This window comes from Macaca thibetana, chromosome 7, assembly GCF_024542745.1.
Source record: "Macaca thibetana thibetana isolate TM-01 chromosome 7, ASM2454274v1, whole genome shotgun sequence".
NCBI lineage: Eukaryota > Metazoa > Chordata > Mammalia > Primates > Cercopithecidae > Macaca > Macaca thibetana.
In genome coordinates, this window is record NC_065584.1 from 38,316,619 (window position 1) to 38,342,474 (window position 25,856).

Sequence of the window (25,856 nt, forward strand, 5' to 3'; positions counted from 1 at the left end):
GGCCATGGAGAAAAATGACCCAAGCTGGGAATTGAAGAGGGCCAGTGGATGGTGCTGGGGGAGGACTATGACTGTGTTTTAAATTCGGCTGATAAGGAGAGTTGTCACTGTAAAAGGGACATTTGAGCAAAGACCTGAAACAGGTGAGGGAGCAAGTCCTGTGGCTGGCAGGAGAAGAGCATTCCAGGCAGAGGAGCCGGCAAGGGCAGGTCCCTAGTGGTAAGGGCATAGCTGGCAGGTTCAAGGAGGCTGTGCTGGCGGGGGCACGGTTGCTCATGCCTATAACCCCAGCACTTTGGGAGGCCGAGGTGGGTGGATCACTTGAGAGGTCAGGAGTTCGAGAGAAGCCTGGCCAACATGGTGAAACCCTGTCTCTACTACTAATACAAAAATTAGCCAGGCCTGGTGGTGTGTGCCTGTAATCCCAGCTTCTCAGGAGGCTGAGGCAGGAGAACCGCTTGAATCCGGGAGGCAGAGAGTGCAATGAGCTGAGATTGAGCCACTGCACTCCAGCCTGGGGAACAAGAGCAAGACTCCATCTAAAAAACAAAAAAAGAATGGAGGCCATGCAGCCCACGTGGAGTGAGGCAGGTGGGGTAAGTGGGAAGTGAGGGCAGGTGTGTGGCTGCAGGGACAGGCAGATACCTTAGGGCCTCGTAGCCAGTAAGGAGTTTGGGTTTTCCTCTGAGTGACATGAGAATCCTTGCAAGGTTTTGAGCACAGGAGCAACATAATTTATGTTTGAAAAGGATCCCCAACATGAATCCCAAAGTTTGCACATCTGCCAGCCACACTCAAGGTGGCCTCTGGGCTCCCGAGTTGGAATTCTTTGGGCACGAAAGAACACATCTTGGTGTGGGAATCTCCCTTCCTTCAATAAAGGAACAAAAGAAAAGGCTCAAACTCGCCAGCGACAGGAGTCTCACAGCTCAAAACCGGTCCCAGCGACTGAACGTCTGAGCACTGCAGCTAGCCTAGACATTTCTTTGAATTTCTTCTAAGAAACAAAACCCTCGCCAGAACCACTCTGTGGTTCACCTTTCAAGTTCTCCAACCACGGAGCCCTTGCCTCAGGCAGAGTTTGAAGTGAGCTATTTGATCATTCACTTGTTTCTCTGTCTCTAGCCTCAAAAGAAAAAGAAAAAGAAAAAGAAAAAAAGGCCTCTGGAGGCAGAGCAAGGAGACTGTGGGTTTCCCAGCTTTCCAAGTCTTCACAGGAAACTGGTTTTGCCAAAGCCCTTCAGGCCGAGATTGAGGACACAAAGCAGGTCACTTGGACCCAAAACACATGAAAGGGGTCAGAATGGAGGGGTCACTGCACCCCAGTTCCCAGAATTTACTCCTCCAAACCCTGCCTGGAAACAGCCTCCAAAAGCAAGTTACAAAGCAGGGGGAGTCCCATGCCCATTCCCATTCCAGCTGGTTTTGATTCGGGATCAGGCCTGTTGCAAGCCCCCTCGCTGCTATTTTCCTGATCAAGGAGAAAGACTGAAAGAATCCCTGCTCCTCACATCTCAGAGACATAGACTGTGACTTTGCCAACATCCCACAAACACATAAGTGGCTCTGGTAAAGGAGCTGCATATGCCCGTTACACGTGGACTTTCCGGACTGCAATGTGGAAGGCAGCATCCGCCTCAGTCTTTCCACCTGTCAGATGGGTGAGACACCACCAGCCCTAGTTACTGCACAGAACACCTGGTCAGGAAGAAGAAGGAAGCAGTGGGACAGGGCTCTGTGAAGGGCTGGGTCCACCAAGAGGGCAAGAACAGGCCACCAAGTACATGCCCCTGCTCCTGGAGACCCCAGAATGGCGCTCCCCACCGCCCCCATCTCCACATCGCTGTTTGTGAGACTGCCCCTGAGGGCTGCACCATGGAGTTCCCTTCCTCAGGCGGACAGGGAGGCACCAGCAGGAGATGATGGGGTTGGGGTAGAGTGAGGGGGACACTCTCCACCTGGTGCCATGGGCTGGCTGCATGTGCTCCATGACCACAGCTCCATCGTGGGGTGCTCCCTTACCCTGTCTTTCAGACATCGGGGTGGTTACAGCTCCCAGAATTCACAGTCCTGCCCAGTACTGCGCTGTCCCTGCGGTTCCCTCTATCCTGCCTGCACTGTGTAAATAAGGCCTTTAATAAACACGCACGTTGGGCGCGCCTTCCGTATTCTGCCAGGACCCTAACTGATGATGCTCACCCTTATCTCACTTCCATCTCACATGCAACCCTGTTTTGCAAATGAAGGAACTGAGATTCAAAGAGTTGACTGGCTTGCCAGCCCACACATAATGGAGTCCAGAGTTTGGGCTCCGATCCCACTTGGTAACCCTTCCTGGTACTCTGTGGTCCCAACACCATGAGCTGAGAAGCAAGTGTGTGAGGGCCCAGCCCCTCCAGCTCCCTCCTGGAACAGTTCGCCCCCACCTCTGTCTCCTTCGCTGCTGCTTCAGGGCAGGGAGGGGCAGCTTCCTGTGCCTTCTGAGTCTAGAGACCGCCTAATGACAGTGACCACCAGCACTGTGACCTGCCTTTAACTCATCACCTCATTTAGTACTCATAACAACCTCTTGAGGAAAGTCAGACTTTAAAGGGCTTTAACTTGCCCAGGGCCAAACAGCATGCAGGTGGTAGGGCCAGGGTTTGTACCCAGGCCATCTGACTCCATTACTTAGCATCTCACCACCACCCTCTACCACACACCTCCCAGCCTTGCTGGTAGGGAAGCAGCCACGTGTGTAAGCTGTGGTCTGTGATACAGTTGTGTGTTCTTCCACACACATGTCCAGCCATGTGACCACGGGCTCCCCCGAATAGAACCTCTTTGTTTACTAGCTGTGTGGCTTAGGACAAATTGCTTAACTTCTCTGTGCCTTGGATTTTAAAATCAGTAAAATGGAGATCATGATACTTACCTCAGAGGGTCCTTGAGAGAATTAAATGACCTCATGTGTGTGAAGTCCTTCGATCAGGTCCTCACGCATAGAAAGTGCTCTGTCAGGGTTAGCTATGGTTCTTACCGCTTCTGTTATTTTCACTGTCACTATTTCCCAACTCACCAAAATTCTCTCCTCCCCAGATGTCCATCTGGGCATCATACTTTCCCAGGTGGTTAAACCAGGACTTGTCAATCACGAAGATTCCTCCAGCTATGACAGGCGTCCTGGGAGCAAGGAGAGGGAAGAGGCAACACATGAGCTGGAGAAGCAAGGAGGCCCTTTAGATGGCCCCAGGACCCAAGACCGCCAGCCTCTAGATCCCTCCCTGCAGAGTCACTGGGGCAGGATGTCTGGCCAGCTCCCTGGCCCCCCACATCTGTTCCCATGGCCTCTGTCTGCACCGTCCCTGCAGACAGGCTCTGAGGGCCCAGAACAGAGTCGGCACTTGACAGTGCACCTCAGGAGCCCAAGCGACTGATGTAGCCTCTGAAGAGCCTCCCAGGCCCCTGACCCAGGGAAGGAAGGGGTCCCCCAGAGCCCACAGCAGCCCTGACCTTATGGGCCTGGTGGGGTCTGTCCGGGTCATCTTCTGCTCAAGAGGGATCTGCTCCCACTTGAAATGCAGGCTCCAGTCGAACCCTAAGGGACAGAGCAAGGTGAGGACAGAGCTCAGGGCAGAGCTGCGGGCTGCTGAGTCCCTTCACTCCACCACCCCTCGGAGTCTCCCCTGATCAGAGCCCTGGCTACTCGTGCAGCCCCTCCTTCATGCGGAATGAGCCAAGCCCCTCCTCTCAGGAAGTGCACCATCTACTGGGTAAGACAGAAACTACAAAGATAAATAAATCAACGGAGGCGATGTCTGCTGGGATGAAAGCACTAAAAAAAAAAAAAAAAAGAAGGAGTGCCCATACTATTAATATTATAGTTAGAATAGTCAGGAAAGGCTCTCTGGTGACTTTGGAGTAGAGACCTGAATGAAGGATAGATCCATGCAGATACCTGGAAAAAGGGAATTCCAGGCAGGGGCAGCTGCCAGTGCCAAAGCCCTGAGGTGATTTCCCAAAGGAGAAATGCCTGGCTCCCTTCAGAATCCCACCCAGACTCGCGATCTAACTAATGGCTGGGTCCATATACTCGGAGTCCAGATCCCAAATGGGGAATCCGCTGTGCCCACTAGCTCCCAGCACCAGACTCTCTAGAGCAGCACAGTTCCATAGAACTCTCTGCAACGGTGAAATGTTCTATATCTGCACTGTCGAATACCGTAGCCACTAACTTCATGTGGCTACTGAGCCTTGAACTGTGGCTAGTACAGTTAAGGAACTGCCTTTTAAGTTTTATTTGATTTGAATTAATGTAAGTTTAAGTAGCCAAAGGTGGCTATTATCTACTGTACTGAATAACCTGGCACAGTCCAAAAGAAATATAATACAAGCCACAGATGTAAGCCAAATACGTAATTCAAATGTTCTAGTAATCACATCAGAAAAAGAATATATGAAATTAATTTGGATGAAATTTTTTAATGTAATATATCAAAAATATTGTCATTTCAACATGTAATCAATACAAAAAATTACTAATGAGGTATCTTACATTCTTTCACATTAAGTCTGGGAAACCTGGTGGGTTTTCTATGTCCACAGCACTCTCAGTTCCAACTAGTCACTTTTCAAGACTAGTCACACTTCAAGAGCTCAACAGCCAAATGTGGCTGATAATTGCCATACACAGCACAGGTCTTGACCATCTCTGGGGCACACGTGTTAGGAAGTCATGCAAGGCCGAGGGATCCCCACTCAAGACATCCTCATCCTCAAGACAGCTGTCACATCATGGCCTTCTGCCAGGACTTGTGACCATGATCCCTAGGCTTGAAGCATTTGGGAAGAAAGTGTCAATATTTGGAGGGAGGGAAAGATGACAGACTAGTCTGGCTCCGATATTGATTGAACCAGAAGCCTGCAACTGCCAGTGCTGCTCCTTTGTCCCCAGTCCCAGGGCTGCGCCCAATCCCTCTTCATTTTCTCTTTGGAGGTGGTGGAAGGGGTGTGCATGAGGCTCTCTGGCACAGCCGGAAAGAGCAGCAAGCAAGGGTTTTTGCCTGCCTAGCCTCACTTACCTCCTTTCATGTCTACAGCCCCATCCCTGGGAGTAGAACTCACCTCCACGAAGGTCAGCAGATGCTGCAAGGTAGGCAAAATTATCCAGACTGATGACATCAATGATGGGACTCACTACACGGGTGTGGTCCTAGGAGAGAGATGCGAGATGGTGTGAGGCCTGGGACTCCTCTGCAGAAAAAGGCCTAGCTGCCTGCTCTGGGGAGAAGGCCTCTCTGAGACATGGGGCACTCAGCACTTCCTGCAGGGTATGCCCAGGGCCGCCCCTCAACCCTGGCAGGCTCCTGGCAGCTGTCCCACATCATCACACCCAAGCTCCTGGATGTTCCTATTTGGCTCCCATGTACTCTCCCAGCCTCTTCCTCACACATCATTTTGAGCCCTGCTAGAATCTCACCTACTCCATGAAGTCTTCCCTGACTGCTGCAGGCTGAAGGATTTTTTCCTCTTTTAAACTGCTCTTACAATGACAGCCTAGATGATTCCTGGGACAGTGACTCACTGTGCTGCCTGAGGTGGCTTTTCTATTTCTGGTCTGAACTGTTGTTTTATTAATATCATTTACCTTTGTATAATAGTTGTTTGAGTCTTCCCAACAGGACTACTAGTGGCTGGAGGGCAGGGGCTCTGTGGTCCCCACGTAATCTGGGTGCTATCTCTCTCATACCACATCCACTGTTACAAGGTCAGACTCACCACTCCCTGCATCACCTCCCAGAACACAAATCCAAATCCAAAACCTTGAGGAATAATGTTGATTTTGCTGGTCTCTTTTTTTGGGTGGTAGATTACATCATATACCACATGCAAAACTTCATCACCCTTCATGAGCCTTCTCGTCTTTCGCCCTCCATGGGGGACAGGGAACAGAGCCCCTTCTTTCTTCTCTTTCTCCACTCTGCTTTTGCCCCCCAAATCCTCTTGTCTGGAACTTGGAATCCAGCTCTACCCCTCAGTTCGCACCCTAGATCAAGATAACGGAAGCCTGAGATGGGGCTGAACAGCGGAGACCTTTGATGGTTTTTCAATGCTCTGTGGAGGGCCTCACCTCATCCTTTTTATAGACTTTTTTGTGCTGAGATATAAAATCACAGGTTTAAAGTGCACAATTGATGGTTTTTAGTATATTCACAAGATTATACAACTACCACCACTATCTTGTTCCAGAACATTCTCACCACCCCAATAAGAAACCCAATCTACTTGCTATTTCTATAGATTTGCTTATTCTGGACATTTCCTATGAATGGAATCATATAATGTATGGCTTTTCGTGATTGGCTTTCACTTCACATAGGTTTTCAAAGTTCATCCATGTTGTAGCATGAATCAGTTCTTCATTTTTTTAATGACTGGATAATTCTGTTGTATGGATACATTACATTTTATTTACCCATTCATCAGTTGACAGGCATTTGGATTTTTCATACCTTTCAGTTATTCTGAATAGTGCTGCTCTGAAGTTACTGTGTGAGCATACGTTTTCATTTCTCTAGGGTATACACCTAGTAGCTCCACTGCTGGGTCATATGGTAACTAACTTATGTTCAAACTTTCGCGGAACTGCCAGACTGCCTTCCAACGTGGCTGCCCTACTTTACTTTCCTGCCAGCAATATATGAAGGCTCCTGATATGGTTTGGGTATTTATCCCACCCAAATCTCATGTTGAAATATAATCCCAAGGTTGGAGATGGGGCCTAGTTGGGGGTGTCTGGGTCATGGGGGTGGATCGCTCATGGCTTGGTGTTGTCTTCGAGATAGTGAGTGACTTCTCATGAGATCTGGTTAGTTTAGAAGTATGTAGTACCTCCAGCCAACTCTCTCTTGCCCTCACTCTTGCCATGTGAGGTACCTACTCCCCCTTCATCTTCTGCCATGAATAAAGCTCCCTGAGACCTCCTCAGAAGCCAAGCAGACGCCAGTGCCATGCTTGTACAATGTGAGCCACTTAAACCTCTTTTCCTTATAAGTTATCCAGTCTCAGGTATTTCCCTACAGCAGTGCAAGAATGGCCTGATACAGCTCCTATTTCTCCATGTCCTTGCCAGCACATGTTATTGTCCATCTTTTTGATTCTAGCCATCCTGGCAGGTGTGAAGTGGCATCTCAGTATGTGTTTGAGTTGCATTTCCCTAATGACTAATGATGCTGAGCATATTTTCCTAGGATGATTGGCCATTTCTATATCTTCCTTGGAAAAATGTCTACTCAAATCCTTCGCCAACTTTTTTTTTCTTGAGATGGAGTCTCGCTCAGTTGCCCAGGCTGGAGTCAGTGGTGTGATCTTGGCTCACTGCAACTTCTGCCTCTCAGGACCAGGTGATTCTCCCGCCTCAGCCTCCCAAGTAGGTGGGAGCATAGGCACCCGCCGTCATGCCCGGCTACTTTTTGTATATTTGTAGAGATGGGGTTTCACCATGTTGACCAGGCTGGTCTTGAACTCCCGACCTCAGGTGATCTGCCTGCGTTGGCGTCCCAAAGTGCTGGGATTACAGGGGTGAGCCACCGCTCCAGGTCCCTTTGCCAAGTGTTAAATTGGGTTATTTGTCTTTTTATGGTCGGGTTGTAATCATCTCATCCTTTTCTGCCATCTGTCCAAAATCCTCCCTGTTCTGGAGAGCAGTAGGTATGTGGCAGGGGCCCTCCTACCCTCCCCTCTCTTTGAGAACAGCATCCTCTCCTCCCTCCTGCAAGGGCTTCCCAGCCTGAACAAAAGCTCTCCCAGCACAGGACCCTCACTCTCTCAGGAGAAAAACAACACCCATTTATAGTAGGAGCTTTGTAGCTCACCCAGGCTTTCATCCAATTTCATTCTCACAATAACCCAATGGGATAATTATTACAATTATCCCCATTTTCAGATGAGAAAACTCAATAAGGTGAAGTCACTCGGGGGAAGTAGACTATTTGGGCTTCCTACGATGCCTGCCCAGCTTCGAAGACTGTTCCACAGGCCTCGGTGCTGGGAATGTAGCGGCTGAGTCCCCAAGGACGCCCAGCTCCCCAGAGACGGCGGCTCACCTCCTTCACCCGCTGCAGCATGGGCGGCAGCCACTCGGTGTTCACTTCGCAGTGACTATCCAGAAATGTGAGGACGGTAGCTGCAGCCACATCCGCCCCACGCACTCGGGACCGGATCAGCCCTGCAAGGGGAGTAGACAGGGCTCGGTGCTGGGACTGGGCCAACTGGCTTCCCACCTGTCCCCCAAAGTCCCAGGGCTCTCCTCCCCTTCAGGGGCTGAGGTTTCCTTGAGGTTTCCTGAGTTATTGTGATTAGATTTGTCTTTGTACTTCTGCTTGTTTCCTGCCTCCCTCCCTTGCTTCTTCTTATCCACCCATCAACCACCATCACTCCAGGGTCACACCCCGAGTGCCCTCTATGTGCCAGTCACTGTCTGGGCTCTAGGGACACACTGATGAACAGTCACAGTTTAGAGCATGGAAAGGGCAATAAAGTATAGTTTGATCCTAAAGGAGAACCGGAAAACAAAACTTTTTCCCATGAGAACCTGTGGGTGGTCCCCTCCAGCCATACCCCTATGTGTAGCATGGAGATAATCTTCGAGACTAAGATAGGCTGAAGTCTGTATGGCAGCCCCTTCCCTTCCCTTCAGCATGTTATTTAACCGCTCTGAGCCTCAGTTTTCTTATCTATAAGATGCAGAGAGATAATAATCCCTGACTGTCAGGATCAAACAAGACGACAGGGATAGAGCTTGTGCCTGGGGGACCCACACACGTCAGATTCTGTTCTTCTGTGCCTGTCCCTCAACAGCCTCACCAGCCTCATTTTGGGCAGCACTGTGCCCAGGGCTGGGACCCGCCTGGTCAGGAGGGAGGAGGCCCAGCTTCTCCTGCCTCTGCCAGAGTGGCCATGCAGCCCTGTGAGCTGTGGGAGGGAAGGACTTACTCTTAGAGCTCTGAGTATAAGCAGCTCCTTGGAGACATTTCCCTAGTCATGCCTCTGCCCCACACTCTGCCTCTAGCTGCCTACCAGCCCGCCCTCCAGCCAAAAGCCCATCAGTCTCCACCCCAAAAGTGTCTACAAAGCCTCTAGTCATAAATTTACATTTACTGTTGTCAAATCCAGGGACAGCATATTCCCAGACCCGATGGTACCTACAGCCCAGTGGCTTGGGAAGCATTTAACTTTGGCCACTTCCATTCCGGTTTGAAGGTCTCCGTCACTGATATCCTTGTGGCCCCTTAGCCTGACTGGTCTTTCTTTCTCTCTCTTTTTTTTTTTCCGAGACAGTGTCGCTCTGTCACCCAGGCTGGAGTGCAGTGGCGTGATCTTGACTCACTGCAATCTCTGCCTCCTGGGTTCAAGTGTTGAAGTGATTCTCCTGCCTCAGCCTCCTGAGTAGTTGGGGCTAGAGGCATGTACCACCACACCCAGATATTTTCGTATGTTTAGTAGAGATGGGGTTTTAGCATATTGGCCAGGCTGGTCTTGAACTCCTGACCTCAAGTGGCCTGCTCACCTCGGCCTCCCAAAGTGCTGGGATTATCTTAAACATATCTATCACATCCTTCTCTCACTCTAAAACCTTCAGTGGCTCCCTGCTACCTCTGCCTTATGAAGTCAATGCTTTCTTCTGGCTTCCAAGGTCTTCTATCATCTCAATTCACTCCACTCATTCCCCTCGCTGACCATGCCTGGGGTCTCGCAGGAAGGGAGTATGAGTAGAGGGAGGTTAGGAGGCTGGCCTTTGGGTTGGGCCCCACAGGTTGGAACCATGGCTGCTCTATTCATCACCCTGGGCAAATCGCTGAAGCTCCTTAAACCCCAGTTCCCTTGTCTGTACAACGGGCACAATGGGCTTAGTACAAGGACTGAAAGTAACAAAATGGATGCCCGCAGGGGAGGAGCCCTCAGGAAAGGGGCTGTTAGTATTGCACATGCCCATACCCCTGACTGATGCCTTTGCTTGCAGAGTGCACAAGCCGGCATGCCCTCCCTTGCTACCCTTTACCTGTCTCATGACGCCCCCACACGCCATTGAGGCCCATTCCTCCACGGAAGCCTTCCCTGCTCACTCCAGCTCTCCTCCGATCTCCATGCTACTCATACACAACCACAACCAACCTGTGGCTGCAGTGGATTCTGACCCCTTGGCTATGTAGTAGCCCTCCGAGGGCAGGGACCACACTTCGTATTTCCTTCGTGTCCCCTAGAGTGCCATGCTATAGTTGCTACTCCAAAACACGTCTGGATTGGAAGTGAGGTCACATCTGCTTTATGCTTCTGGATTTTTCTGAATTTTTCTCAAAGCCTTTCCACACAGCCAGTCTCATGTAATCCTTACAATCACCTTGCAAGGCTGAAAGGGACTGTCTTATCCCATTTCTCAGGAGAGACAGCTAAGGCAGTCAGAGATGGAGCAACTTGCCTCCAGTTGTGCCTTGATGGGGCTGATCTGGGAAGCAGGAGAGTCTTCTGCAGAGCCTGGTCCCAGCCATCAGGAATGCAGCAGGGCCCTGGTGGCTTGGTGTGCCACAGCACCAAGAGAGAGTGCGGAGGTGCAGAGGATGACACCAAGATGGGCCCTCGGCAGGAACCAGGGTGCAAGGACTCACCTTCTCGCCGGTCATTGCGCAGGCACTTGACCTTGGGGATCCTGGTCAGGAGTAGACAGTCTTCCGCTGAGGACGTAGAGAGGAAGGCAAGCTCATTTAGACATGGGCATCAGGCCACTAGTGGTTTGGCTGCCATGAAAATTGCCCCATACTAAGCCCAGGAAAGGGCTGGGGATGGGAATGGGGAAGGGGTATGGTCATCATTACTGGCGGAAGGGTTACCCTGCCCCACTCTCAGGCCAGATTGAAGAGTGCCTGTACCTACGGCAGTACTCCACTCCGCCTCAGGGAGCACCAGAGAGCACGTTTGGAGGTGGTTACCAGCCCAGCTAGCATCTGCATTTGGCAGTTGTAATAATGAAGGATGCTGTTGAGTTTCTTTACTTTAAAAAAAAATATCATCTCACAAGTGTCCCATCCAAAGCAACACCCACCCTTCTTTCCCCTCCTTTGACACCAGGAAACAGGACCAGGGAAGGGTCCTAGAAAAGACAGGATCCCTGCCAGGGACAGAAAGGTGTCTGTGATGGTCAGGACAACCTCAGCGGTGCTTGCCTTGGTGTTCTGGGGAAACGGAGACGAGGGTGGAATGCAGGGCTGCAAAAAGGAAGGTGACTACTCACGATCTGAACTGAAGTCATCCACTAAAATGATCTCCTGGATCAAGTTGGCAGGAGTTCGGTTCAGGACACTAGAGTAGCAGTGGAAACAGAAAGAGCCTGGATTTAGGAACCACCTCCCATTTTTACCCCTCCCTGGGCCGTGGGACTCCCCAGCCGCCCAGCTCCAGGGCCAGCACCCTGGGCGCTCCTACCTGAATCCCATTCTTGTCTAAGTTCATTAAGGAAAAGGGGAGATGGGAGTTCAACTTGACCACAAGCCCAGGCTTAGCAGGAAGAATCCACCTCCAATCTGCCGCTCTGTGACACCGACAGACGCTGCTGGGCTTCCATCACCCTCCTGAGGCCTCCTGTCTAGCCCGGCCTCCCTCAGCTCCTGACACCTACATTTCTGTCCTTGTCCTGGACACCTGACCTGGTGTTTGACTATCACATTCCTCTAACAGTTGGACTTCTGGGGTCTTCCTGGCCCTGATTCACCAGTTTCACCTTCTCAGAAGTACAGGACTCAGCCTCCAGCACCTGCTGAGCTTCATGCTGTCTGGCCACAGCGCCCGATCCCAATATCCTCCCCTGCCAGCACCACTGAGATGACAGTCCTGTGGCTGGACTTACCTCTTCACCGTGCGCAGCAGGGTGGAGCGGGCCTCATTGTGGAAGGTGATGATGACGCTGGTGGCCGGCAGGTCCGAGGAGTAGGACACAGACGGGCAGCTGAGCAGGGAGCAGAGGTCAGAGCCAGCCATGAGGGCATCCTCAGGGCAGGCCAAGGTTTTTCTTTGTCCAGTTTATTGCACCCGAGAATACTTCTGCAAGGCAGAGAAGGCACACCCAAAGCCAGGCCAGAGGCCCCGCCCCTCAACCCCCATGCTGTATCCCACACTGGCCCAGAGCCCAGATGCCACCCATCCTGGGGTCCCGGAAGGGAAGCAGCAGGTTGGGAGACCTTCCAAAGCCTGAGGGCTCTTTACCAGGGATCCAGAGCCCCCAGAGGGTACAGCACCAGGCCCCAGGATACAGCCCTGACCACACAGGCAGAACTCTCTGTCCTATGATAGGGGGGGATATGCGAAAGGGAAAACCACCTCTTTGTTTGTCCCGATACCCTGGAGCTTCTTCCTTCTCTCCTCCCACCTCAGGACATTTGGTAGCATCTGCAGAGGAATCACCCCTACCCTGGCTGCCAGGGAATTCCTCCCTCTCACTGCCCAATACTGACAGCCCTGCTGCAGACAATGGACTGGGGAGCAGTCTCGCTCCTCCGGGGATCCTGGGTCCCCTGGAAGAAACAAGCCTCTGATAAGACACCAAAGGCCTATCCCACCACCCCCTCCCTCCCCAGCCATCCATATACACCATATTTTCTGGCCTACTGGCTCCCTCTCCTCTAGAAAGGGAGTGAAAACAATTCATTCCTGCCACACTTCATCCCTGTTGTTTCTGTGCATGCATTTATTTGCGCTCCTGGGGCGCTGGAAGGCGGCCTCCATTGCTGGTTTTCATAGCAATCTTCTTTATTACAATTGCTCTCTGACTATTCCAGCAGTGACCATTTTTTCATTATGGCATTCATTCTACTGACAGCAGCTTACAGCCCGAATTCCCAGGCCCGTTTCCTGCCCTGCAGAGCAGACCGGGTCAGACAGGCGGGAGTCCCACTAGCCTGGGACCCCCCTGGGGGAAATCTTGAGAGGCTGTGCAATAATTCTCCTGGAGAGGGGGTGTGGGGTAGTGGTGGCTGAGGGAAATTTGCCTTCTGCCCCTTGAGAAACCATGCTGCTCAAGGGCCTACGAATTGTAGGGGTGGGAGTAAGCTTGGCTGGCTGAGCTGGGGTGTGCTGGGAGCAGCAGATACCTCCTAAGCGTGTACCCTCCCAGTGCTAACCTCCAGGGCCCCAGTCGTTCTGTCCTGATCCCCCAACCATCCGGTGCCCAGGAAGGAGGGAATCGGGACAGCGACGTCTCCCTGGAGGGGGCAAACCCACCCACACCCCATCTGAAGGGTGAACTTGACCTCCCCTCCCCACTGGCCCCCTCTAACCCTTTCCACCATGTATGCCTCTGGGATTCATGTATTGATGTCCCTGAGGATGGGGGTTTATCTGGCTCTCAGGAGCCAGGAGTCTCTAAAGGGGTTTGTCCCAGCCCTGAGTTTTGAGTTTGGAGCTGGTGGGGTTTTCTCTGTGATCCTCCTTGGGCTGTCTTATGTGGTTTATGTCCCTTTGCTTCCCTGGAGGGGGCTCCCTAGATTGAGGACTGGACCAGAAATGAACCTGACAGTTTGGAGTCCAGCAGACACTATAGCCTGCAGGGCTGCAAGGAAGAGCAGCTCCTACCAGTGAACTGGCCCCATCATGGTGGGAGGCCTGCCCACCAAAGCCAGCACATCCTTTGCTTCCCTACACATGTGCACACACATGCACACACACACACACACACACACACACACACACACACACACACACCCCGTGAGCCACCTCAGCTTTCTTTTTTTTTTTTTTTTTTTTTTTTTTGAGACGGAGTCTTACTGTGGCACCCAGGCTGGAGTGTGGTACTGTGATCTTGGCTCACTGCAACCTCTGCCTCCTGGGTTCGAGAGATTCTCCTGCCTCAGCCTCCTGAGTAGCTGAGATTACAGGTGTCCACAACCACACCCCACTAAATTTTGTATTTTTAGTAGAGATGGGGTTTCACTATGATGGCCAGGCTGGTCTTGAACTCCTGACCTCAAATGATCCGCCCGCCTCGGCCTCCCAAATTGCTGGGATTACAGGCGTGAGCCACCGTGCCCGGCCCACCTCAGCTTTCTGAGAGGGCCCGGCAGCAGCATATGGACCTCATCCACCCACCACTACCTTGGATTTAAAGCATCTCATTTAAAAATCTACGTAGCCCCCAGGGCAATTCCCCCTTTAAGTTTCTCAGTGAGCACCTGAGAAGGTTCAGAGTCAGGTAAGCTGGAGGGTGAACAGAGATTACCCAGGACAAGCCCTCGATTTACAGATCGGGGCCAGCAGATCCTCCAGACCCTGGGACTAGGTCGGCCATGGCTAGGGCTGCCCACGAAAGGCCTCCAAGTGGAGCTACGTGGATGTAACCTCTTCTCTGGCACAGGCAGACAGGAGGGGACACTGCCCAGGCCTAGGTGAGAAAGAATTTCTGAGGCCCAGAAACGGCCAGCAGACCTGGTGTTGGCCTTGCCGCGTACCAGGAGTACTGCCTTACTTGGCTGCATGAGTGGTTTCTGGAGGCTGACAGTGCTGGTGTTACAGGACAGCAAGGCTGAGGTCTGGGGCTCCTCCAGCCCTGTGTTCATCTCACCTTGCACGGGCTACCAAGCACCCTGGACTTCAGGCATGCGTCTGTGAGTGACAAGGAAGGTGCTAGAACCAGGCCCTCTCGTACCCTCACCTCACCTATACCCTTTGTGCTGTGGAGTAGCTGCTTCAGAATTAAAAGCAACCTTGATCCAAGTCATTGTTCCTACCCTCAAACCAGGACCAGATGGAGGCCCAGCCTAGCTCTGAGCACATAGCTGCAGGCACAGCGTTGGGTCAGCTCCAACAGCGCCCTGGTCATTCTGTGAGATGTCTGCATAGAGTGCAGAAGAGGGGCCCAACCTAGCCGGGGTTGGGAAGGAGCCTTCCATGGAAGGGAGGACAGTGAGCCAAGTGTCCTTGAAGTGAGCCAAGTAGCTCAAAGGGTAGGTGGGGTGGAGGACGTGCGTTTGGGCAGAGGAAACAGCACATGTGAAAGCAAGGAAGGAAGGAGGGAGGAGTCCGGGACTGCTGGACCATCAAGTGCTGGGGGAAAGGTGGGTAAGCCCAGGTCACGGGGAGGGGAGGGTGGTGCTTCAGCATCAGGAACTCAGACTGTTCCTGCAGGTGACAGCAGGAAGAGGAAAGACTGCAGATGGTGACTTTCATACTCTAGACAGAACACACAAAGGCCTAAACCTGGAGAGGGGCTAATGCCTTGCTTAAGGCCGGTCACTCACACTGAGCTGGGATGAGAGTGGAGGCTTCCTTGGTCCCGGTCTAAGGCCTCTCCCACCTCACTACACGGGGAGAACTAAGAACAAGACTGGGAAGCATTTCTGGGAGTTGCTGAGGAGGTGGGGCTGTGGTGCAGGAGGAAAGGTAGGTCAATGGGGTGGGGCACAGCACCCCACTGTTTGCAATGGGCAGGGCTGTGACTCTCTCCACTTTAGGCACCACCAGTAAGGCCCCAAGAGCGCCTGGCTCACCCACCCCCACGGACCTCCTTTGGTCCCCTCCCAGGTCACTTTTGCTGGGACGCCAGACTGAAGTGCCTCGGGGCCTCCTTGGCCTCAGCTGAGCAGTTTCCTTGGTCTTCGCAGGGCCTCAGTAGGTCAGATAAAAAAACAACAGAGGGTGAGGGTTTTTGAATGTCTAAATCACTGGACACAGTCTGAGGAAATCATCCTGATTTCTTAGATACATGTAAAATAAGGCAAACTAAACAATGTTGGCCTTTTCTCAGACTTTCTTCCTCCACCGACACGATGGAGGCCGTACCTGTAATGGCGGGTGTCCCGGATGGGCCGGTCTGGGCTCAACTTGTCACTCTCCAGCTGGTTGAAGGCGTGCTGCCTGTAGGGGTCCTCTCCGGCCTTCAGCTGCTTGGCCGACAGATAGGCCTTCTCATCAAAGCCTTTCGAGGGAGTTCCTGTCACCTGAGATGAAGGTCAGCGTCAGAGAGGACCACAGGCAGGAGGACCCCACCGTATGGCGAGCACTCAGCACACACCAGGCGGGAGCCAGCCGCGTGGCCTCATTTGTGCCTTACGCCAACTCTATGAGGAGGAGACCGTTATCTCCCCCATTGTACAGGTGAGAAAACTGAGGCTCAAGAGGCTTTTTTTCTTTTCTTTCTTTTTTTTTTTTGTTGACACAGGGTCTCATTCTGTCACCCAGGCTGGAGTGCAGATCTTGGCTCACTGCAACCTCCGCCTCCCAGGTTCAAGCGATTCTTCTGTCTCAGCTCCTGAGTAGCTGAGATTACATGTGCGCACCACCACACCTAGCTAATTTTCATAATTTTGGTAGAGATGGAGTTTCGTGGTGTTGGCTAGGTGGGCCTTGAACTCCTGACCTCAAGTGATCCGCCTGCCTCGGACTCCCAAAGTGCTGGGATTACAGGCATGCACCACTGCACCCAGTCATCAAGAGGCTTCTTAAAAAGCATCCAGGGTCAGAGCTAGTAAGTCACAAGGTCTGGATTTAAACTGGTTATTCTGACTCCAGAGCCCATGCTCTTAACCAATGCTCTTGGCAGGATTACGGGGAGGGTGAGTCCTGGAGTGCCTAAGTCAAGGTGTCCTGAGGGGACTACAAACCAGAATGGACACTTCTAAGCACCTGCAGATTGACAGTCTCCTAGGGAGAAACCTGGGCCTAGCCTTGGGCTAGGCATTATATGAGGCACCGATCAGTAAAACACCAGGGCTTGGACAAGCTGCTACAGAAAGAACTACCTGTAAGGACAGCAAACCCCTGCAGGCTGAAGCCAGAGCTACCAGAACTCAAGTGCTCAGACAGTGGTGCATCTTCTCTGGGACTTTTGCTTGCTCCTGAAATGGCCCCCTGTAAGATCCACTGGTCCCCAGGCACTAAGTACTGGGCAGTGATGGATGGTAGATGCCATCGCCCATCCCCTTCCTTCACGGCCACACCCTACCCTGTGCTCCCAGAGTCCCCATCAACAGACACTGGGGAAGGACACATCTGAAATGCACGGATGGATGCACACACCTGACATCTCATTACTTGAAACAAACTGCTGACTAGATATTCTCCAGAGTGCCATGAAATATCACCAACTGTGGGTACATCCCAACTCCAACTTTCCACCCAACCATCAGCCCTGGGCTGAAGCTGTAGCCCCAGAGGAAGCAGAAAGGAGGGTGAGAATTGCCCACTCACAAAACTCTTGCCTGAGGATGCTATCACAGGCTAGTCCTAGAGGGATGCTCCCAGCAAGGCAGCTGGACCTGTGGGGAGTGGACCGCTGTGTGGTATGACACTGGGACTATCACCAGCAGCTCAGGGTCTCTACATTCCCCTGAGAGCCTAGCCCCCAACCTCACTGGACAGGCATGCCCAGGGTCCAGGGAGCTCTGATCTCTGGAACTGCTGCCACTCTGTAGCGATGCTACCTTCTCAGGTTGCCTCCTGTCCTAGGAGCCAGTTGGAGGCTCCCTGAGGGCAGAACAGTGAGGGAGATGTCCTCGTGTCCGCTGGGCCTACCCCATGCTAGACAAAGATGCTCATGATGGTAACACGGCTGTGGCGGCTGTGCTGGAATGTTGAGGTGGTGCCATGCCAGAGACTGAACAGATGTGGCAGAGCCCCGGGTGAACTCAAAATCCATTTCAGGAAAGACGGAAGGATGGAAGGAAGGAAGGAGGGAGAGAGGGAGAAAAGGATTGTTTTGGCTTGAGGATCGCCAGAAGGATCCAAGCCATCCAACTCTGAAAGTGAGAGTGAAAGGGAGAGTGATTCTTTGCGTCCTTCCCACCTGGGAGAGCAATGGAGGCCCTCTTCGCTCTGGGTCAGGGAAATGGAACGGAGCCTCCAGTTGATGGCAAAGGAGCTATAATTAAAGAAAAACTGCAGAGGGATGATTTGCTGAGGCTCCCAAAGGGAGAGTGTGCACTTCATTATCCTCCAGGTCAGCGGTGGGAAATAGCCATGTTTGTTTATTTAGGACTTACGGCCGCTCTGTGGGCTCAGGAAAGCTCTGAGTCGTCATCCCACACTCATTCATTGCCCAGTGAACACTGACAGTCACTCATCTACCAGGCACTGGGGCACCCTTCTGAATCACCTAAACATGCATTCATTTGTTTATGAATGCTTGCATTCACTCATCCATTCATTAATGCATTCATTCCACAAAGCTCCACCGAGCACTTCCTATGTGCCAGGAAGCAGAAGTAAGGTTTCTGAGATGGTTCCCCCTGCCCCAGCCTGCTGCCTTCCCCACCTCATTCAAGGCTTCCTCAGGGCCATGGAGACGGTTGTGGAAGAATGTCTGCTCAGGCCCAGGCTTCTCTAGAGAGTTCCTCCCAAACCCTTGAAATTGAGTTACACATCCTCAAAGATGCTATTGGAAAAGTCTGCTGTTCCCTTCCACAAGCCATACTCTCTGGGTGGTCCAACCCCGCTCCGGGTGGCATCAGGGTTTGGGGTTTGACTCTTCACCTGTGAGACAGCTTGTGAGACAGGTATCATGGAAACAGTAGGCCCAGAGGCCTTAGCTCTCCTTTCAGGATGACCCTGCTGTCCCTTGGGGTTGGAGCTGAAATGTCAGTGGCCCTGAGCCAGTGAAGTGGAGGGGATCCTGAGGAAGGGTAGGTTGTGGCTCCTGGCAATTCCATGACCTCTGAAGGGCTTTCATTTCCTCTCTCCTCAGCTCTCTCCGGCCTCACCCGGGTCACCACCCAGAGCTGTTCTACTTCTAATATGTAACCCCAGTTCCCATGCCCAGACCGTAATCACCCTCCCAGCTCTTGAACTCCTCCTTTTGCCTTTAGTTCCATTCTTTGATCTTGAGACTTCAGGTCTTTGAATGTCCCATGGGTGCCCCTAACTTGGCATCTCAAAACAAATTCCCCACTTATCCCAAAGTTGCTGCTTCTCCTGCATTCCCTGTTGCAGAGATGGGCAGTTCCACCCAAGTCATGAATTCACCAAGTCATCCTTGATGCCCTCCCATGCTCCATAGCCTGATTCAACGTCTGCCCTGTGTATTCATATAGGCAGTGTACTTAACACCACTGGTATTAACTCAGCAAACACTGATTGAAAACCTACTGTGTACATACACTGGGTAAAAGGCTGGGAATGTGGAAATAAACAAAAGGCAACATGACCCCTAGAACAGGAATCCAAGCATCTGGTCCCTTTCATGCCCCATCCCATGCCAGGCTTGGCCATGTCGGATCAGGAAGAAGAAACCTCCAATCCCAAGCTCAGAGCGGGGGCAGCTGGGGAACTGACCACAGAACCTCCCCCCACCCCGACTCCCACTGGAGCAGGAGTCTGCAGATGTCATGTGACCAGTGGATGCTGTTTCCCTCCTCCCCTCTTCTAAAGGGGAACTGTGCTGCTGCTTGCCTGCATTCCATCCACATTGCTCACTAAGCGCGTATTGGCGAGGGAGTAAATGCATCATTTGGCACTTGGCTGCAGGACCATGAGGAGCTATATCTGGACCAGTTCAAGAGACTGGAGATCCTGGGCTTGGAGCCACTGGATGGGACTGGCTTGGCTGCCCTCTCTGGTGGGGGTGGTGAGAGTATTTTGGGTTGTTGGTGGAATTCTTATGTCAGGCAGGGGCACATGTCACATGACACTGACATCTGTGCTTTACTTCTCTTTCTTTTCCACTAGACGGTGAGCTCTTCCTCACGGGGCTCCCCGCACCTGGCACATAGTAGGTACTCAATAGGTGTTTGCTGCATCAAGGAATAGATGAGTAAATGAATGAATACCTAAATATTGTCCCTGCTCTCAAAGGACCTATAATCAACTGGAGAGAAAACAACAGCAAACAAATGGGACCCTGTGATACATCACGTGACCTTCAGTGCTCCCCCGACCCCCACCCCCACCTGCTGTCTCACAGACCACGAGCCCCCAAGCTCACAATGGCCTGAGGCACTCTCTGGGCAGGTGTCACCTTGCTGAGCTTGCTTTCACTATTGCCCCTTATGTGCTCTGCTCCAGCCACACTTTCTTTCTGTGAAAGGCTCTTCTGTGTGGCTTTCTCCTTCACCTCCTGCAGAGCCCTGCTCAAACCTCGCCTCCTCTGTGAGCCTTCCCCCACCACCATATGTAACTCTGTGATCCCAACCCGACCCTCACATTCCCTGCCCTCTTGCACTGTTTTACTTCTCCTATGGCACTCATTGCAATCTCACAGTCTGTATGTGCTTGACTTATTTATTTTAGGTTTTTGGCTACTTCTCCTGATAAGATTATAAGCTTCACCAGGGCAGGGGTTTTCTGTTTTGTTCAGTGCTGAATCCCAAAGCCCAGAGCAGAACCTTGGTGATTGTAGGCACTCAAAAACAATAGCTACTGAATACATTTGTGATCTCAAGCCTCTCCTTCCTCCTTTCCCCACCTGCACCCTTGGCCAAACACAACACTTGAAACTGAGGTGGGCCAAGCTGACATAGGGTAGTTTTTGCCCGTCTTAGAGATCTTCTTCCTCATTCATAGGCTCCTGGAAGGACTGTCATTCGCTGTCCCCTGCCCCACCAACACCCCAAGCACCACCACAAGGGTGAGCACAAGACCCTGGCTAGGCCAATCTTATTGCTGCACCTCTAGACACAGTGATTGGTTCAGGAGTGGTCATTTGATTTGATCTGGGCCAATCAGAATCTTCCCTGAGACTTTTCTATACAATGAACTTTTTTTTGGCCAGCACTGCCAAGCGTGCAAAATGAGAATCTTCTTGTCCATCACATGGAGAAACCTTGTCTGAAAAATTAACCAAGAAGAAACAATCAGAACCAGGAGATGTAAAGTATCTATCTACCTACCTACCTACATTTTTTTTTTTTAAAAAACTAATTTGAGTTGGATGTTCTTCTCTAGTGACCAAAAGTTCAGAGATATCAGTCCTTCAGTTATTTCAATAAATAGAAAATCATTCTCCACAAGGAAAAAGCAAAATCAAACCCAAATCTCAACAAGTGAGTCACTGACAACAATCACAGTCATTGGTGGCAACGTTCCATTCCAAAATATCAGGCCCGTCTTTGGCATTTGGCCAGTGGCTTAAGTCCACAGTTGGGTGGGGCATTCCCAGCCTTCCCCAGCAGGCAGGGCTGTGTTCAGGCTTTGAGACTGGGGGTACCATCTGGACCATGGCTCCAGAAGCCCTGGTGTTGCCATGGTGAGGAAGGAAGGTTGGGGAGATGGTGAGTGACAGGCTGATGAGCCTCCCACATCCTTCCAGCCTCCCGCTGAGAGTTCTTGGCTGATGTTTAGACAGTTGCCTCCCTCCCCAGTCTTTGCACTTTTAGGGAGTGCCAAATCCAGCACTTCCGTGTCCAGTAGGTCAATCACATCTGAAATGGTTTAAGTTGAAATAATGACTTTTTTCTATAAAATGGGAAGAATTACTATCTCACCTTGGACAGCTTTATTTTCAGTCTGTCATTTCAATTAGACCTTGAAACTTCCCTGACTTGTTTCAGTTTTTTTTTTTCCAGCTTATTTTTTTGCTTATTGCTTCCTGCTAAATTTAGGAAACAAACAGCAAAGAAGAAGGTTTAAAATAAGAAAGGAAAATATTTTCCATGTCATTTTCATCAAAAACAGTTCAGTCCAAATCTCCAAGCCTTGTAAACTTTCTTTTAAAACATACACATGCCCCTAAGTTTTAGATTTAAACAGCTCTGACTCATTTTAAATAATTGTTGCCCAGTGTTCTTTTACTGCCAGTAAAACAGGTACCTGCTGGGTTTGCCTTTCACTAAATTTCAATGAAACTGCAAGTGAAAAGGATCTGGCCCTATTTTATGGATGGCCCCTGACTTTTTTCCTGAGTCTACTATAAACCAAAAACACCTGGTGAATAAAATGTGATTTCCAACCACTCCCCTCTCCCCGGGAGTAAAATCTTACCTGATTCTCTGTACCAAGTTGAAAGACTGCCATTCATTATGAGAGCTGGGAAGCTAAACACATAATTCAACAACTCTGAGCTCAAGGTCTCAGGTTCCAGCTCTTCCAAATGAAAAGGAGGGTTCCACAGGGCCTCCCTGAGCCTGCCTCAGGAAGTAGCCAACCCCACTGGGCTGCCAGTGGTCTCATCCAACCAGACAAGGTGCTGCGGGCTGAGTGGGGTATCAGGGGTCCCTCAGGAGTCTGCTCCAGACATGTCCCCATCTTCGGCTGCACATTGCCTCAAAAGTGGCAATTACTGTAGTGACTGGCCAGGGCTTTGAACTCTCATGGCCCTGGAGTAGCATGGCAGTTCTTACTGCTCTCTGGCCTTGCAAAGTCACTTACCCTTTCTGAACATGTTTCTTCTTCATCTGGAGAATGGAAATTATCAAGAATACAATGTATATAATGTGCTTTGCACAGTGCCTGGCACATGAATTATGATTAATTATTATTATTAAATAATGAATTATTATTAACTATTATTATAATATTATGTTATCTGCCTTTTTATCAGTAGTTCTCAACCTTGGCCACGCATTAGAATCACATGGGAAGATGGCAAAAAGCCTGATGTCCAGGTCATACCCAAGACCAGCTAAACCAGAATCTCTGGAGGTGGGATGAAAGCAGCAGATGTTTCTAAAGCCCTCCAGGCAGTTCCAGTGTGATACCAAGTTGAGAGCCGCTGCTTTATACAAACTCATGATGGTGAGGGGCTAATCATGGGCTGGTGAAATCATAGGATCTTGGAACTACAAGGGACCTTAAAGGCTGTCTCCTCTGACCCCGTTCCCAGGAAGGCTAACCGTGAGTCTGGTTTTTGGCCTCTGTTTGTATTGACCAGAAACTTCACCATCAGCAGAGCCAACTGAAACTCAGCTAGAGCCACTATGGTTACTATGGAAATCCACTACCTTGCAACACTTCTGTCCCACAGGCCTGGGAGGCCCTAGTTTAGTTACATATCCAGAACACGAGATGGGAGCTACCTGGGGAAACCCACCTAAGGCCTCCAGTTAGATTTCCCAACACATTCTAATACGACTCCTCCAGCGGTACTGAGGACTGCAAAGCTTTCCAACACTAGTGGTTTCACTGAGAAAGAGTTCCTGTGACCTTATGAGTGCTTGTGGTTCCAGTGATCTCACCAAGAAAGTGGAGGGAGGCCCACTGCTTATTCCCCTAGGGATATGAGCCAACCAGCGTCCTCTACCTAAGGCTGGGCCAAGGCAGCAGGCCCGCCATTCCAGGCAGTCTCTGCTCAGACCCCAGGGTCCCCTCCAGGCCCACCAGGCTCCCCATGTCTCCATTTCCCACACTCTGCCCAGCCCAGAGGCCATCTGGGGATGGAGGGAGTGTGAGGCTGGTCCATGCCAGAGATATGTGATGCTCAGCTTGCACCTGCTTATCAGTTTCGCCAGTGCAAGTCGAGCATCCCTGGGTCTGTGAGGGGTATAAAAGCCTTGCCTGATCCTTCCAGCCACAGCTGCTGTAGCCCAGGGTGTGAGGGAAGACTGGGCGTCTTCAACAGGAATCAGCTGATGCTGACGGCTCGTTGAGGCTCTACTGTGCAGTGGGTGCTATGCCAAGGGCTTATTTCTATCTCCAAATGCTCCTCTTTTCCTTATTTTACAGAGGTGGAAACTGAGGCCTAAAGAGGTACAATAGTATGCCCAAGGTCAAATAGCTGCTGAGTGGCTTAGCCGGGACCAAAATTGAGGCTGTCTGGCCACAGAGCCTAAGCACAAAGCCTTCTCTGTGTGTCTTCAGACCAGCTCGTGGCTCAGATGTCCTTGGCATCCCCCCTTGCCAATACTGAGTCCTGAGCTCCAAAGCAGGCTGGCCTCTGGTGCCCGGCATACAGCTGGGTCCTGACAAGCTCAGGCTGGAGGTTGCTTCCCTCCTTGGCTCAAGGATCAGGGCATCAGCTCCTGACTCAGATAGGGACTTGCCCAGTGCTGTCACTTCTTGGCCTGGACATGCGCTTCTCGACCATGGCTCAAAAGAACATGGAAAAACAGAAAAATACAAGAGTTTGTGTACTCAGACCAAATCAGCACACCACCAGATTTCCTGGGTCCTCTCAGCCAGCGACACTCTCAGGGTCCTGATGACCCTCAGCAGCAGTCACATCTAATGGGAGACAGTCGTTCTTGCTCAGGGTACCAGTCCCCTAAACAACCTGGTCCTGCTCTGTGGCTGAGGAAAAGGACATGAGCAGCATGAATTGCTAAGACAGGACAACCTCAAGGCAACTGAGGCCCCAATAAACACCCTCTGGGCCAACATGGGGTTCAGGTCAGTGCCACTTCGGCTGTAGTCACAAGCGTAAAGCGTCAAGGTCTGCATGCCACCATTGTACTTCAGCTATTTCACAGTCAGTATCTATGCAACATGGACTGATCACACTTGAAGTTAAAAAAAATGTTTTTTAGAGATGGGGTCTTGCTCTGTTGCCCAGCCTGGAGTGCAGTGGCATGATTCTAGCTCATTGCAACCTCAAACTCCTAGGTTCAAGTGATCCTCCTACCTCAGTCTCCCATAGTAGCAGGACTATATATATTATAGATAGATAGGTAGATAGATAGATAGATAGATAGATAATTTTATTATTATTATTTTTATTTTTAGAAATAGGATCTTGCTATGTTACCCCAGGCGGGTCTCAAGTTCCTGGCCTCAAGTCATCCTCCTGCCTTGGCCTCTGAAAGTGCTGGGATTATAGGCGTGAGCCACCCCAACATATTAAGGGGGGAAAAAGTAATAATGGGCCATATAACATATAGAACACATACAGTGTGACTATTGCAAAGATGGTGACAGCCTTCTGCACCACTGACTGAGGTCAGGACCAGTGGGGGCCAGAATCCAATTCAACACATTAGAACTCAGCAAGGCTTTGATTGCCAGCTGAGTGTCTCGGTTTATAACACTTTTCAGAAGAGAGAGCCAAAAACAGAGTAGTGGTCGATGTGGCACATTATTGGCACGGTGGGTCAAATTTAGAAACATGTTACCTGTGGTTTGTGACTTGTAATTAATTGGTTAGGCTATACTCTCACAATAATGTCCACCAATAGGACACAGCATGACAAAGGCAGATTTTTTGAGTCAGATTAAACATAAGGAAAAGGGAGAGGGGAAGGAGAACTTGGGAAAAAATCAGCCTGCCTCTCATGTGACTTTCTTTGAGGCTCTGCTGTGGTTCGAATATGTCCCCTCCAAAATTCCTGTTGAAACTTAATCCCCACTGTCGTGGTATTAAGAAGTAAGGCCTTTTGGGAAGTGATTAAGTCAGAAAGGCTCCGCCCTCATGAATGGATTAATGCCTTTATAAAAGAGGCTTCAGAGAGAGTTCACACCTTTACGCCCTGTCACCTTCTGCCATGTGAGGACACAGCATTCGTCCCCTCTGGAATACACAGCAACAAGGTACCATCTTGGAAACAGAGAGAACAGCCCTCAACAGACACCAAACCTGCTGGTGCCTTGATCTTGGGTTTCCAGCCTCCGAAACTGTAAGAAATCAATTTCTGTTGTTTATAAGCCACCCCGTCTATGATATTCTGTTACAGCAGCACAAAGACAGGACCGCTGCTGGAGCAGGTGTGACCTGTCCCCTCAATAGGACCATGCCCCTGGACTGCCTCTACCCCTGTAGCCCAGTATTTTATCAACGCACAAAGTACCCATAAATTTTGGAAAGAGGGATAATACTATTTATTAAAATTTTATTGATTTATTGAGCTAGGGTCTCATTCTGTCACCCAGGCTGGAGTGCAGTGGTGCCACCATAGCTCACCGCAGCCTCAACTTCCTAGGCTCAAGTGATCCTCCTGCCTCAGCCTCTCAAAGTCTTGAGGTTACAGGTGTGAGCCACT

At 50.9% G+C, this 25,856-nt stretch overlaps 1 protein-coding gene across 2 annotated transcripts in view; it reads right to left on the reverse strand.

Moving 5' to 3' along the window:
- The window catches only part of GALNT16 (polypeptide N-acetylgalactosaminyltransferase 16), a 98,856-nt gene that overhangs the window by 21,500 nt on the left and 51,500 nt on the right, over nt 1-25,856 (reverse strand). For both annotated transcript variants that reach the window (XM_050797379.1, XM_050797378.1), the window contains exons 2-9: nt 15,802-15,959; nt 11,879-11,977; nt 11,267-11,334; nt 10,644-10,709; nt 8,085-8,206; nt 5,104-5,191; nt 3,493-3,577; nt 3,059-3,162 (exon numbers count right to left, since the gene is read on the reverse strand). In XM_050797379.1, the coding sequence (XP_050653336.1) occupies nt 3,059-3,162; nt 3,493-3,577; nt 5,104-5,191; nt 8,085-8,206; nt 10,644-10,709; nt 11,267-11,334; nt 11,879-11,977; nt 15,802-15,959 (790 nt within the window). The remainder of the gene's footprint in view (nt 1-3,058; nt 3,163-3,492; nt 3,578-5,103; nt 5,192-8,084; nt 8,207-10,643; nt 10,710-11,266; nt 11,335-11,878; nt 11,978-15,801; nt 15,960-25,856) is intronic.